This window comes from Aristolochia californica, unplaced genomic scaffold (assembly GCF_029961685.1).
Source record: "Aristolochia californica isolate CCGP_79_NKW_82.1479 unplaced genomic scaffold, dmAriCali1.0.hap1 SCAF_5, whole genome shotgun sequence".
Taxonomy (NCBI): domain Eukaryota; kingdom Viridiplantae; phylum Streptophyta; class Magnoliopsida; order Piperales; family Aristolochiaceae; genus Aristolochia; species Aristolochia californica.
Window position 1 is genome coordinate 45,445,977 of NW_027182214.1, and position 15,929 is coordinate 45,461,905.

General features: G+C 38.7%; 2 protein-coding genes across 2 annotated transcripts; both read right to left on the reverse strand.

The window, feature by feature from the left end:
- Positions 1 to 904: 904 nt before the first annotated feature.
- LOC137965480 (uncharacterized) lies at positions 905 to 3,830 on the reverse strand. The gene is made up of 5 exons (XM_068811743.1): positions 3,687 to 3,830; positions 2,542 to 2,591; positions 2,348 to 2,425; positions 1,668 to 2,247; positions 905 to 1,513 (listed from the first exon to the last, which is right to left on the reverse strand). The coding sequence occupies exons 1-5, from the start codon at positions 3,828 to 3,830 to the stop codon at positions 989 to 991; spliced, it is 1,377 nt and encodes a 458-aa protein (XP_068667844.1). The 3' UTR covers positions 905 to 988.
- A 2,490-nt stretch (positions 3,831 to 6,320) lies between these two features.
- On the reverse strand, positions 6,321 to 15,736 carry LOC137966451 (protein EMBRYO SAC DEVELOPMENT ARREST 30-like). Its single transcript, XM_068813063.1, is given in 11 exon segments — positions 6,321 to 7,174; positions 8,077 to 8,411; positions 8,413 to 8,634; positions 8,776 to 8,904; positions 9,170 to 9,260; positions 10,724 to 10,836; positions 13,008 to 13,251; positions 13,344 to 13,432; positions 13,512 to 13,582; positions 15,177 to 15,261; positions 15,356 to 15,736. Coding segments are annotated over 11 exon segments (1,986 nt in total). The 5' UTR covers positions 15,524 to 15,736; the 3' UTR covers positions 6,321 to 6,735.
- Between the last annotated feature and the right edge of the window lie 193 nt (positions 15,737 to 15,929).

Genomic DNA, 15,929 nt, shown 5'->3' on the forward strand with positions numbered 1-15,929 from the left:
ACAGAACGAGAACGCTAGATGCGTTGAAACTACAATGGATGAGCAATGCGAAGATCCACACGCACACCCCAATCTGGGTCCTGAAGATTATTCTACCCAGTTATTTGGAGAAGAAAATGAATACTACGATCTCATCCTCTGCTTCAAAGATGGCAATTATCATATTGCTGATCTCGTTGCCGTAGACACAGAAACATCTTTGGTGGAACTGTGTCGCTCAGATGGTTCAGAGGACTTCGTGGAAGAAGAAGGCAGAAGATTTTACGATTCGGAGCAGGAAATCGGAAGCGATGTATCTGCAAGAGATGAGCTACAAGAGCTCAAGGAAACGATACTTGATTTGCATCTGAAAGTAACAACGAACTCTGAAGTACCACTTGCCGATGAAGGGCATCTAATGGGTAGAAAGCTCAGGAACTCACTTGCAAGTTCCTCTAGGACAGAATCCGGAGCACTATCATCTTGGGGAGCTTTTGCTCAGAACTCAGGCTCCATTTCTCATTCTTCAAATGGTAGTAAACAGAGTGTGCGTTCCTCCTTCACCTTCCCTACGTAAGAACAAAAATTTAATCGCTTCTCTCTTCAAAATTCTATTTGTGATTATCACCGAAAGTTCAGAAACTAGGAGTTTTCTATTACAGGCCAATGACTCCATTAATGTTTCTCCTTTGTTTTTCTTTTTTCTCAGAACACCGATGGCATGGAATGGGACCCCAGCAAGACTGCCAAAAGCCAGAAGTGACAATCCTAGGAAGCGTCTTGCTTGGAAATTGCTGTTTCTCTGTTGCAGGCACTGAAATTGGTTTCTCCGTTTTTCGTAGGTAGCAACACTTCAAGTTTAACAAAGCTTCGTCTTTTTTGTTTTCCCTTTTGATATTTACATTTTGTATCAGAGGCTCTACAAGAATTAGAAAAACGGCCAGTTTCTTTTCTGTACATTAAAAAGAAAATGGAAGAAGAAAACCACGACTTTGCAGAGCTGCAGATTCTATTTTCTCCTTTGCTTCTTCCTGCCTTTGGGCTGGCCGTCCCGCTTCTCGCGGTCACGGCTACCGAGTGGTCTACCCACACCTCTCTTTGGAGTAGGTTGTGGTGGTGGGGAGTGATCCACCAGTGGTGAATCTTCGGAAAAGCCGACTGTTTTCTGCGTTTTCGTCGGCCTCGCTTTCTGGGTCTTCCCCAATGTCTGCGTTCTTTGGTTGTTATATGGTCGCTGGCTTCGCTTCTTTACAGGATTGCCGCCTGTGTAGCTCTTGGCGGAGAGGACATGATCGCCGGAGGCGCTTGTGGTTGAATCGTGATACAATCTTTTGAGGACAGGAGAGTCTCGAAGAGCGAGTGCAGATTGATATTCCTGGGAGTTCTTGGGATAGAAGGCGATTGCGTTGCTGGATAGTAGCAACATGTCTCGATACAACTCCATGGTTGAGGAAATGGTGCCCTCGCTGATCCCGGACATCAGACTACCGAAATCAACGTGTCGCCGGATACATTTTTTGTAGCTAGCTCTCCTCTGTCAATTACCAGAGAAACACGAAGAAAGAAAACGGGAATCAGCTGCAGAACATTTAGTTTTTTATAGAGAATAATCGATTGATTCTCCCTTTGGCGGTTGACCGAATCAGATAAGAATTAACGGCGTTCATGGCGATTAGTCCTTTGTCTACCTGGCTTTCCGACCGACGTCGAAAAATGGATACGTTCTTGTCCTCCATGACAGAATCCAGCAGAGCCTCCAAAATCGTCTCCGGGTTGCTCTCACCCGAGCACCCATCAGCTGAGGCTTTGACATTTCGGTGGTAATCTCCACCAAAGTCTTCCCCGTTAACCTTGCCACAGTCTGCTGCAGCAGAACTCAGCACATCGCTCTCTCCCGCACTCGCTTCTTTCACTGACGCGCAAGCCTTCCTCTTCCTCTTGCCTCTTCTCTTTCTCACGCATGCCTGGCCAATTTCCAAACTTTTCGACTTGTCCGATTTATGCGACTCCTCTTCTGTATTTTCTCCGTCGAGCTTCATCTCCTCCTTCCCTCCCACATGCTCTTCCTCTCGAGCAGACCAAAATCGCGTAGATCCTTCTGTGAAACTACCCGCAGACGATCTTCCCTGGGATTTCTCTTTATCGGTGGATTCAACTGAGTCAGCATTCGTGTTTAAGGTGGTTAGTATCTTTAAGCTAGTGTCAAGATCGTTGCTGCCAGCGTCTTGTCCGTCGCTAATGAGCCTCCTGAGCTTCGATTTCAGGGACCTACAGAAACCAACAAAGAGACGTCCTACATCGAATTAAATTACGGAAATTGTGCTGACGAAACGGAATCTATGTCCGTAATAAGATTATTATAATCCACCCGATAGAGTCCTCGGATTCCTCCAAGTCTCTCTTCAGCTCCGCTACTCGCTGTTTACGCAGCTCGTCGATCCACCCACTGGCAAAGAAAAAATAAAATAAAGAAAGAAAAAACAAAAGAGAGAGAGAGAGAGGTTTCTGTAATTATTATTCATCGTGATTCGATTAGGAAATTGATAATCAGAGGAGTCTTACGAGCATCCACTGAACCGCTCCTGTAAATCTTCGTATTTAGCTTTGCATTCCTGCAATCATGCAAATTGCTTGAAAGACAAAAATAATAAATATGCTGTGAATCAAAAGTGCTCTTGAGAGGATCCATAAAAGATAAGGATTAACTTTAAAATGGGTACGAAATTATGAACTATTCAATTATTGATGGACAAATTTTTCATTTTTTATTACCCATTTTACATTATGAATTTTTAGTTCTGTATGAGAAAAAAGGCTCAGTCAGATTGATTGGAACAGGATGTGGTCATTTCCATGGCCTTTGACTCGACGGCAAATCCGACGAAGAATAGCCCCATTATTGCCGACTGCGATTTTCTGTTTCTGACGACTACACGTTGACGGCAGACATCTTAAAATATTCATCACGAGCGCGCATTTATTAAGGTTTAAGGTTCGAACAATCCAACAAATCGTGGGTCTCACCGCCGCCGTTGCTCCTGTCCGTCCTCTTTCTTGAACTATTCATCATCGGTTAACATTTATTTACTGCTAACGATTTCCAAAACAAACACCGATCCAGGCAAAAACAGAGAATCAAATACAAGAGATTGGAGAATATGACTGGAGAATGATGCATAATACAAGAGAAAAGGTAAAGCTGCTGTTTTAATATGGACGATTCTTCAGCGGGAGATTGAACGAATTATTTTTCCTGTTTTAAGAATTCGGGCAAGCTCTAGATCGAGCAAATTCTGATGAAACGATCAGAATACGTTTCCCGGACATCTGTTAGAACAATTCAGACGTAGAGACACAAGAAATCCATACTCTTCCTGACTATCGAGAAAGTCGCAGGCAATTGAAACTTATATTCACCATTTCCAAACGGATGAAAATTATCCGGCGAACTCACTCTTCCCACAAACAGATTGGAGATAGTTCTATTTGGTTTAACGATCGCAACCATCGAGATTAAGAGGAAATCTGAAACGACCGGATAAGAAATTGGAAAACAATCGAAATTTATTCACGCACCCCTGATCACGATTTGTTTTCGTTGTTGTCGTCGTCATTCTTTGTTCTTAATGATCTTATTCGTATTGACGATAGACAGAAACGTGAAAGAAAGTGAATGAATACCTTTGGAGAGAAAACGAAAGGAATACCTTGGGAGTGAATCGACGGGGATGAAGGGTCCTGACTTGGAGTTCCGATGCGACGGCCTCCCATGCAAGAGTCCCATGCCTCACCACAGCGCCACCCAAGAGCAGCTCCTCCCAAGTCCCCCATCTCACCTTCTCCTCTTCCATTCTTTTCCCTCTCCCTTCTTCCTTCACCGACCTATCAACTCCCCTTTCGCATATCCTCCGCCGCCACCCAGTACTAGATCCCCCCAAACCAGCCTAACAAAGGGCTCTGTTTTTTTGGGACATGCGAGAGAGACGATGATGGTTTACGTTTATTGGGAGGTTGTTTGTGCAGAAAAAGAAGGCAGCGAGAAGGCGAATTGAAGTGCACCTTTTGGGTAAAAAGAAAAAGAAAAAACAGGGGAAAAAGAGAACTTCAATCGACGATCGCGTCTTTGTCAATTTAGACGGACTCATTTTATCTTCAGAGTCGGAGGCATCATCGGTTAGAAGTTTTCTTTTGATGAAATGCAATTTTATCGGTTAAACCTTTTCTCTTTATTCTTGGGTGCCAGGAAAATTTCTTATTCACTAGCACCCACAAATATAATTGGAGTAATCTTTCCCCAGATTATTACCTATTTATAACCCTAATAATAATTAGAATAGAGCAAACTGGGGCTTCTGCTTCCTAAATCTGTGAACAGCCTCGGAAACCTGGGATGGATCATCTGGATAGGTCTAATTTGACATAGAATAAAAATGTTCAACTGAGAGGGCTAATTCCAACCTGGTTCAGGCTTGGTTTCAGTGATTCCCCTCCTCTGTGAAGCAGATCACAATCCTCCCGGAAATGTGGAACTGGCCATTGAAGTACCGCTGAGAGCATGGATGAGGGCACATCAAGTATAGGTTATAGATACCCATGAACAAGACCTAATGACTGTTTCGACTTTCATGTAGCATTTTAATGCAAATTTGTATAGGTTTCATGCCACCAACAGGCTCCCTAATTGCAAAAGAAGATATGCCTATCTTAGAGCTCCGATGTAGCCAGTGTATTCAGATTTGAGCCCTTATTGGAGACATCAGAGAATGTACATTGAAGCTCGTGTATAAGACACCAATGCTAAGAATTAGCAAGATGTACCAAAAGAATGGTTATCTGAAGGTTAAATTGCTATTTACATAATTGACTCTGAAGTTCATTCGGAAGACAGTACCATTACCATTCTGCTTTATATATTCAAAATAGACATGATACTAGAGAGTCTTGGACTACCTGAATATGTAAAAACAAAAGCTAGTAGGGTCCTCCATGGCCACACCCAGTCTCATATTGATGTCTATTGGAGAGGTCTTCAAATATAGACTAGACAAGAATTCAGCAAAACGTTACACTAGTTATGGTCACTGCCCCTTTGCCGGCTAGTTTAAAGCCTCCTTTCTTAGGAGATTTGGACACACCAGTAAGCATGCCATCTACTCTTAATGACTTGATTGCCAGCAGCTTCTCGCTCCCACTACCTTGTTTGGGGATCATCCTATGGTGCATCTCTCTGGCCGCCGTTCCCTGGAGTCTCTAGCTGGAATGAAACAGCAGAACCTTTTTCTGCTCATGGATGCAATACCAGGGGAGTCATTGAGAAGACCATCCATCTGGCTGTCCAATGATGAATATTCAAAAGCCTACAACATCACTGGACAGACATTGCTAATTCAAAACGAACTCAAGGAAGCAAGTTAAACGTTGAAGAAGTTCCATTCCTCCCTAATTGGAATATGTTTTCCACAATTTCTGAAAGTTTCCGGGAGGAAGCTGATATAAAACGAGCGTTTTCACATGAACTAAAACAAGCGTCTTCAGATGAATCAAAACGCTCTTCTACCAATCTCGATGATCGCAGTGAGTGAAAAACATAAAATTAGTTCAAAACCTCGCAATGTGGAACTGTTTCAGACGGCAATTTCAGCTGAAAAACAAGACTCTTTCTACAGAAAGAAAAAACAACAGAATCAAACAAAGCTCATAGGCTCAAAAACCCCGGAAGCGCAGCTGCTTCCACTAAACGAAACAACACTATCGAAACTCATTTTTCATCTTTTGTGGAAACGCAACTTATATCCGCAGTTCGCCATTGATGCAGAACGAATGAAATTCCAAAATCACGGTCGCTCATGAACAGCACGACAGCCAGAAGCAGATAAAAAATTCGGAGATGAACGAACAATTAATACAGCTGAAATCAAAACTGAAAGCGCGTCCATTGGACAGCCAAAAACCTCACGAGAATATTTTGATTGCCATTCTTTTTTTTTTTTTTTGTAAGAGATTAACTTTCATTTTGATCAGCAGTTTCAATTCTTTGTATGTGCTTCTTTGCAGGCAAGACTCAATTATAGCATACTGAGTGTGATCAAATATGTAGCCCTTGCAACACAAAAATCTTCATTTCCGAACTGTTCTATATCCCAAGTCTCAACTTACGCAATGTCATGGCCCCTTGCAGTTTTTAATTTGCCAAGTCTAGATACCAGCCAACAGGAGTGCACACAACTGTTTTCTACAGCAGATGAAATTGTTAAAGAATGGTATTGCAAGTATGATTCCCATATACAAACTGTTTCTACATTGAGTGCAATTGCCCAATGCAGACGCTGTGTTTCCTTCTAATAACTGAAAAATTACACAGCAAATCGAAATGTACCAAAATTTGGCTTATCGACTCACCAGCAGAATGAGAGGTTAAAGGATACTGTCTTCAGGCAGCTCAATGAAAAGCCACGATGTGTCTACAGTATACAAGTCAAAAACTTTCTGAATTCGCCTCCTCAAGATTTGTTTTACACGACCATAGCCAATAAAACAGTATCAATTCCCCATATACCTGCATCCATTGCCCAACTGTCCAACTTTTCCTTAGCTGTGGTACTTGATGGATCAGATAAAATAATTCAAAGTCCTCGTGTTCCAGCCCCTCGTCTCTAAGTAAAAATCCAGAAAGGGACCCAACACATTTCCAAGCCAAAACATCTAACCAAAAAAGTTCTGTCATCTTAACAGTATGTATGTATCAACTGTATGTGTTTAATCATCAGGATCCATCTCGTCATCTGACTCTGAAGTACTGCCTCCTTGATTTGATTCAGGCTGCTCTTCCATATCTGCATCATCACCTAACAATTCACTTTCATCTGCTACTTCTCCTTCCATGTTGGTATCCTTGATGGAGATAGTTTCCAATCCTCGCTGCATCCATTCAGGGCACACATCTAAACTTGTATACAACAGTTCACTGGGACTTCCCTTGATTGGCCTCGTACCTTTAACAAACCCAGAGGTTCTACAAGAACACTCCGGCAATGGGTGAGATAAGAATAAGTTTGGTTTCGACAACTGGGAGGCAATCATTAGGCCATCTTCACTCAAACTTTTGTTGAGGTGTTCCCGTACTGAGAATGTCCAATTGCGTTTTGGATGATACATATGCTCTTTAATATCATCAAAAAGGCCAATGAGAGTTTTTCTGCCATCAATGATTGCCAACATGGGTCATAGAAATGAACAAAAATAATACATAAGATAAACGAATAATTTGAATGCCAATCAACAGTGAAATATCAAACTTCGTTACTTGAGTAAATTAATAAACAAAAGTTAATTAATTATGAAAACCACTCATTTTTATAATGACACTATTAATAGCCTTCTTTTATTTTTCAAAAAATATGTATATTTTAAAAAGAAATATAACAACTAAAACCAAAACAGGTATCCAAGGCGACCATATTAGTTTTAGGTTGCTTCTTTAAATGAAGCCCAAAGCCAGGAGATTACATAATCAACAGGACAACGAACTTCAGAATACAAATAAGCTGCATAATTTAGACTTCCTCAGACATTCAAAAAGCTGAAAGAGAAGCAAATGAAAATCCTGACTTTGTGGAAGGTTGGCCTTAAGCAATAAAAGGAATCCAACATATTGTGATTCAGAAAACCGGTAACAGGATTGACACAAAAAACAAAGAATATTGAAATTGGTGTCTTTTTTATTTTATGCCAACATAGAGAGGCTCCTAATACAATCGAATGACCCTCAAAGTACATAGCACATGTAAGCATGTGACCAACATGTTTCACTATAATTGTTCTAGGTTTATATGTATATTCTCTTTAGAAGCACATACTTAGGAAGCTTAACCGAAGCTTGCATAAATGATTGATGGTGACAAAAACAAGGATAAGATAGTAGCAATGCCAAGAAAGAAGAGATCTGAATTCTCAGTTAGAAAGTTAAATGATCTGTTGTGGTGTTAGGCCTACAAAACGTTAAAGTTCTTTGAACAAGGTGAACTGAAAAGCATAACAAATAACTAGAATACTTTCCAAAGTTAACGTAGATATGAAGTTAAACCAGCCATCTTTTACCTGTCTGGGCGATATGTTCTAGCTGAGGCCATTTCATAAAGGCGTTGCCCCATCACTAAGCTTGAGAAGTCTGGCCAGCCGCTACCATCATTGTTAAAGCCTGGGAAAAAAGCATCCGCCTCCACAGAGACAATATAATCAAGAGCATCCCACAGCAACCTGTGTGCTCTCAACCTGAGATCTGCGGGTGAAGGGTCAGGCTCATGGTTCATCTCTGCAATCCACCCATACCAGCCTTCCTTCTCATGTCGATAAATTGGGCGCGCTGGTGGTGGAGGAAGAGGGCGAGGCCGAAGACCTGCCTTCTTCCATTCTCCAATAAGTTCCTTTTCACTTTAAATTGGCTGGTGGAGACCGTGGCAGGTCTGAAGGAAGTGGGGTTTCAGGGCCTATCAAGTCAGATAATTCTTTTGCACTGCACAAAGAAGTCCGATCAACTAAGTTGGTGAAAATAGCACATAGGGGGATCAGAACACGTTGCCCACCAAATGTCTCTGAGCCAACAACATACACCATTGTGTTTGAAGGATAGCCCATTGCTCGAAGAAGTAGTCCTACCTGCAGCAAATAATCAACCAACAAATGCAAGTAGGATTAAGGCCACAAAAATTTGTCCACAAACACAGGAAAACAAAAATAAATAAAAAATTACACCAGTTAGTCTTAATGTGGCATTTTAAGAGCTTCACACTATTTTACCTCTTCAGGCAGGAGAGGGCAAGACCCATTTTTCCTTTGGAAATGAGATTCAACACTCAGTTCTTCATGAACAATCCCTTGTTTGATCATCTGAGCCCTTCGATACTGAATAAGTTCAGTATGAATATCCTAAACCATAAAATGAGTTAAACACTTGAATCAGCAGAAATACATACCAAGACAAAATTGAGTCTTATAACTTTTGACTGCAATTCTAAGGATAAGTGCATGGCAAATGAATACCAATGAACTAGATGGAAACAGCACCTCAAACGACGCCACTTGAATAAGCAAACATGGTACAATAAGAAATAAAGGTAAACAAATGTAGATGGATGCAACATAGAATGTAACTCTTAACGTGCTCAAATAAAAGAAACAAACACAAATCAACCTGAAAAAGCTCAGCACAACCATGATACGCCAGAGTGTCCCTCACTAGACCAGGATGGAAAACAAGGTATGGCTGGCTGAATGCTCGTAACCTGCTGAAAAATATGTTAACAAAATAAACCAGCAGACTAAAAGAGACAAGCAACTATAATTCTATACTTTACATAAAGAATTATAGTAAAACTAACACTTAACTCATATCTAACAAACTAAAGCAGCAGAATTTTGCCAACTTATAACTGCCTTTGGGCTGAAATTCAGGGCTTTACTAGGACATCGAGAAATTTAAGATAAAAAATAGTTACAGATAAATGAAATGGATGAAAGGGAGTAAAAGTTTGGGAATAATGTTAGCTCTAACACAAACATCAGGGTTTCTTAAAACATTTCAAAAGTAGCCCGCTATCACTTGAAGTAGTGATTTTTAGTTTCCTTGCTTATCCACTAATAAGGTGTAATACATATCCGTTGCCATAGTTACGAAACAACATGTGCAGGCGGTATCCTATTTTATGGTAAATGGATCTGGTTCTATGGGTTCCCCTGAGTTTCATTCTGTTTCCAACCATGAATAAGCTGATATTATTCATTAGTATAGATAAGTACTCTTTTCAAAGTGCTTATTCAAAACTTGAACTTCTTGTCTAACAATACTTACATATATTTTATTGAAATGTAATGATCCTTTACATGTAAAAGCATTTCTTTTTAAAAAAAAAAAAATCAAAATATAAGTGAAACAACATGTTTCTACCTTATACATGCAAGAAAATTTAACCAATCAACTCATTTTTTTTTAAGTGGACTCGCACACCAAGATCCAGTAAGGGTTTTGTTAATATGTTGGCATCAGAGGTAGTTGATATGACATCATTCATGTTCCCTCTTTTCCTTTCTCCGTTACCTCCTTGTATAATGGATTTAGATTTTTTAAAATTTTTCCCTTTCAAGGGCTTTCTTCTTTATTTACTAAAATCATAACTTTTTCAAAAAGAATAACTAGTATTTCTCACACCTATTTATAAAATATGATGAATGTGTATCGGTTGCTTATATGATTATCTTGTATAACTTGTTTTAATATGTTTACACCATCATACTATAGTTTCAACTTGGACTATTGAACTTCGTTGTTCTTTCCAACATTCTTAATAGGTAAAAAAATTCCTAATAAACCTTATTCTAGATACTTTTTGTTATATAGCTAATGTCATCACAGAATTTTCATATGTAAATGTCTTGATATTAAATTATATTAAATCACTTTTGTATTTTCCAATGGTTTATCATTAAGTTTGTCTATTTATGTGTATTATCACAATGAAAATTATATTACGGTCTATAATTAAAAGCATTTTGCATAAAAACAAAATTTATGCAAGACTGTAACTTTTCTTGTGTTTTAAATGGTTTCCATAATTGCCATGTTTCCTAATGTTTCATAACCAATCGACAATATGTTTCCTTTTCCACAAAGATGGATATTTTATATTCATACATGTTCAGAACCTTGGCTTAGTGCAAACGAAGACATCAAGTAGTTGAGAAATCATGCCTCTCCACAATTCGAAGTCCAAGATCACGAATTTCTGAACGGAATTTAAGAGCATGAAAGGCCACCCTGCATCTAAGCCTCTGATATTCAGCCATACTTGAGGGAAGGATGGACTGCATATAAATAAATATACAGTCAGAGTGGACTATATCATTTTGTCAGTATTCAATAGGAGAACAGTGAGCATATTTGTGCAAAAAGAGAAAAATGAGCCAGTTGTATGCGTATCATGTACAAAACATAACTACTTTGAAATGATACACTAATCTAAAGTAGAAGAGATTATCTGTAGTGGGAAAAAAATTCTGGCACAGTTGAATGGATTGAAAAAAAAAAAAAAGACTTCAAATACATGATGCATGACCAGCATGCTTGTCAAAGCAATAATGATGAAAATGATTGGATCAAAAGAAACAGGTTCTAGAAGAAGTTGGTGACTAGACAATCACAGCTAACATAAAATATGCAAAGAGTTTCCAAGTCGCTAATTAAGGGATCTCTTCATGCCATAAAGAGGTTCACCATTATTCTTCTCCACAGACTAACCATGAACCTTGTAAATTATATTATATCTAGAGTTAATATGTCAAAGGACACAGGAGGGAATTGTTTTAGGCACAGATGAACTCTTGAAGTACAACCCTCTATTTGCTATTTTGTAAAAGATGGAGGTAGAGTTTGAAATAAAAGACATCCAGAATCCTCTCTTTTCCTCATAACAAACAATCGGAAAAAAATTAGGAAGCTCAACAATACATCTGAAATCAAACTAGCTGTTTTCATTCTAGTCACAAAGTGAATCCATAACATAGCACTAAAAGTCTTAAAACGACAACATGCTAGCGGTTTAAGCTGACTTAATTTATAATGAACCGAATAACCTTAAAATTTTTCCACCAAAAGTGGATGAGAAGTAGGTAGAATCAACAGAGGTCTAAATGAGGCAGTGATATATGACAGGAGAAAAAATAAAAACAAAAACAAAAGCAACATAAGAGCAAATTGTTGGAGATAGAAAAAGTGGAGTTATGAAGAAAAAAAACAAACGGAATGTGTAACAAACAGCAGCATGTATCAAACTTGTTCAAGAGATGTAATTGGGTCTAAAGCAAAAGACAATTAGATAAAGGAGTAAGTGTTGAGGACCAAGAAACCATCCATAAAAACTTGTTCTAAATAAGTATGATTTTCTAGGAAAGAAGAAATTTATAATGTGCATAAACTGGTAGAAATGAAGTTAGAAGAAATATAACTGAAAAGATTATACTCAAATAACTTATAAACCACACTAGACATTGAAACCAAACAAGAAAGGTATAACATGGTGAAACAAGCTTTACTGAAGATGAATACAGGATATCTATAGGGCCAAAGGCACATCCCAGTTGATGTATTATAGTTTATTGTGTGCTGCAATGTACACGGGGAAAATTCAGAAAATCAATGCTTTATTATTGGATAAAGAAAAGGTTGGTGCAATGAGGCAAACTAGGCAAGATAAAAATAGGAGTCACAGACAGGCAGATCAGGATTGGAGAGTTGTTTGAGATATTAGGTATATTCACAGTTGGGTGCAGGACCATCAAGAAATAGTGGAGGAGTGAAATTGACATGGATGGAGAAGAACTAGCTTAAAGAAAGTCAATCTAGAAAAAGAACTCGCAAACAACAAAGCAGAGTAAATTCGTATGGCTAGAGAGTAGGACAAGATTTTTATGGGGATGATGCTAATGAGGGGGTTGGCTTACAATCTCTCGTTGTGTATAACCCCCCTCCTGGTGTGTGTTGCTGCTTTGGCCTCTAGACTTAATGAATTATCGCATTTTCTCAAAAAAGAAAAGAAAAAGAAAATGAGGATGATGATAAATGCATCAATGGGCAGCTATGCAGCCCTTATTTGTAATGCAACTGAATGAAAGAAAATTCATGCAGTTGTGAAAGTGTATTGTTTTTTCTTCTTGTACCAATTTCAATCCTTAAAAGGAAAAATTATTTCAAGTTTTTCAATATCAAAACAATCTCCCATGAACATTTTGTGTTTTTTAATGTGGAGAACAATTGTGGCAACATGATAATATGCCCCCAAAAGCAACTATCAAGATATGGAACGTACACGGCTCACAAAGGTAAATATACTGGAATGACAAAGTTCTTATGTTACTAAACCCTCTTATATTAAAAGATTATAACTTTCAAACAATAAAAAACATTGAAAATTCTGAAAGAATTGGTATTTAGCCACTGCTGCTGCTAAGAGATTCCCTTATATGAAAGATTCTCTCACCTGAAGGCGTCCTCCTTCACTAATCAATAACCCAATAACGAATGACTTTTTTAATTTTGGCAAGACATCTCTGATATAGAAGTCAGGAGATGCAGAATTCTTGGGTGAGAATGTCGATATTTTTTTCTTTTTTCTTGCTTCCTGAAGATTTTGAGGCAACTTTCTCACCACTATAACATCGTTCACTAGTGCCGCTATGAACTGCTCCTCATCATAAAGGTATGAGAAACTCTTAAACCTGGAACTGGATGGCAAACAAAACAAGGATAGATGATTAAAAAGGTCAGCAGAAGAATAGCCAGTACGTATATATCCAGGAAAATGTTGGGAGAAAACCTGATACCCTTTGCACGACCACTTTCTTGGATCTCTGGAATGACAAGAGTGGCATTTAGAAGCCTGGCTACAGTGACAAGATCAACAATCTAGAAAGTGCAAATGCATATTAGAAACTGCCAATGGAAAGTGCAACTAAGAAAACTTCCTCAGGTAAAAGTGCCCCACCGCAGATTGAATCTTCTCAAAACCACCGTATATTTTGGCATAGATAAATCCATTGTTCTTTTCATTTGGAACTGCAATGCATGCATAAAATGCCTGATCATAAATTGTATCCCAAAGGAAATTAAACTTGGTTATCAGTGAACTCCAAAGATCAAGATAAATGAGAATTTATGTGGAAAAGAGAAAGAAGAAATTTTTAAAAGGAAACTTCATTGAAAAAAAAAAAGAGAACCAATAAAGAATTGGCATAGGTAAATCAGAAACAGAAAGATAGAGACCCTGCGTGTGTGTGTGTGTGTGTGTGAGAGAGAGAGAAAAAGAGAATCAGCACAGGGCCCCAATGGATGATTGTGGTTTACAATTTGAAGTTGTAATTCATGTCAAATCATGCCCATCAGCTACTCGTGAACACAATATAAACAAGAGTTCCACAATTTTCCGCACCTATACAACCTTGTCACATTAAAAAAAACAGGAATTATCAATGAAAATTCTTTGCAACGACCAGTGCAGACCGGTGAGTTTTGAAATTCTGAGAAAGGAAAATGTAAAATGGTGAAGCGCAATATCTACAACCTTCAGATCTGTTGCATGATGAAACAACTTATAGTACATAATTAGCTATTTATACGTTTATTGTACTTAAAGTGGTCCTACAGTAACATCTTTAAGTTATAACTTCTGGTAAATTGAATGCACATGTTTTTCTTAAATTAGTTGAACAATATAATGAACTGCAGATCTGCAGAAAACCAAGATTTCAGAAAACCAGAAGTGTCATCTCAATTGAAAGAAGCAGACCTTTAGTGGAATTTAAGTGGCAGAAGAAAGAATCTCTTAAAGCTATCCCTTGACATCCCATTCACAGCGAGTATCAATCAAGCCAAATCTTGTTGTGGCATCAATTACATTGAGAAACAAATATAAACCTTTTAAACATCAGCACATATTGTGCTGTACAGTCCACATATATGGTCCATTTGCCTCTCTCAGTGAACTACTCTTACTGCAGCAGCAGTAATGCCCTACAACTCATACAACTACCAACTTGTTCTACTAAGAACACAACAAAGTCTATTCCCGTTCCTCAGGCAGCATAAGTAAAAACATTCAAAAGGATCCCTTTCTGAAACTCTTGAGTAGTTGATGATACAACATTTCTTTCTCTTCTTTCATAGTCCAGATATGCTTCAGGATTCCGCACCATGTGGGTTACTGATGAGAAAATACTAAATAGCCAAGGATACATGACATTGTGAAACTCCATCTTTACCATTTTTTACTTTTGCTGTGCCCATCTTCCTTGGCTATAGCTGTAAGTGTACAGATTGTTATAACCACCATGGATAATTGCATTGAAAAACAATAGAATTTCTAGTTTTTTTCTTCCTATACATAAATTAATGATAAACCACAGCTGAGGGAATGACGAATAACCTGAATTTCATGTAAAAAAAAAAGAGAGCTAAACAAGTCATCGATTGGCAGTGAAACGTTCTCTGTCCCTTTTAGCTGAAATTACTTGCATAACAGTAGAATAGCAATTCCTCGTGTAAAGAAGTCAAAGCTTAGGCCGAACCAAATAGCAAATCTGCACGTCTCGTTTTGGACTAAACGAGAAACACAGAAAAACAAGAAATAGAGAGAGGGGGGTGATTTGCTTACCAGGATATTTACTTCGTGGATTTGCAAATGGCTGCAAAGACTCCAATGACTTAATACTTCCCCATAGCTTCTTGTAACGCATGGTCTGCACGTAGACACAAGAACAACCAATCAAATCCGAGTCACCGTTGAGCTTCCAATGGGGTCAAATAGAGAGGACATCAAAACGCAATCCTTACGTGTTTGCCTAACTTGAGCGTAAAATCATCGTCGAGAAGCGAGGTGGATCGGATTTGAACAATATCTTCTCTGGAATATCTAGCGAGGTGGAGGTGAACGAGGATAGAGGCGGAAGAAACGAGGAGAGTAACCAGCGCGAACCATTTGATCTTGGATTTGAATAACATTTTATAAAGGAGAGAGAGAGTTTCAGAGACGATCCAGACAAAATCCAAGTAGCAATCACATTTACAGATTCGAGTTGAGGAGGAAGGAGTCTGGACTTCAAGGATACAAGAGGGGTGCAGAGAGTTGAGAGTGCTGTTTGTATCGCAGTGTTGCAGAATAAGGTGTTGAAACCGCGCGGAGTTTTATAACTGCTTCGGTCGGAAACCAGGATTGTGAAGGTTGGATGGGGTGGAGATTGAGAAGCCACCAACGTGGAAACTCGGATCTCAATCACTGTGGATTGGTACAGGATATGGTCAAAAGTGGTCACTCCGATCTCGGATATCGACGTGGAAATTTTAAATATATAATTTTTTTATTTTATTTACAATTATTTTAATTAGAATAGCACCCAACACGAGTAGG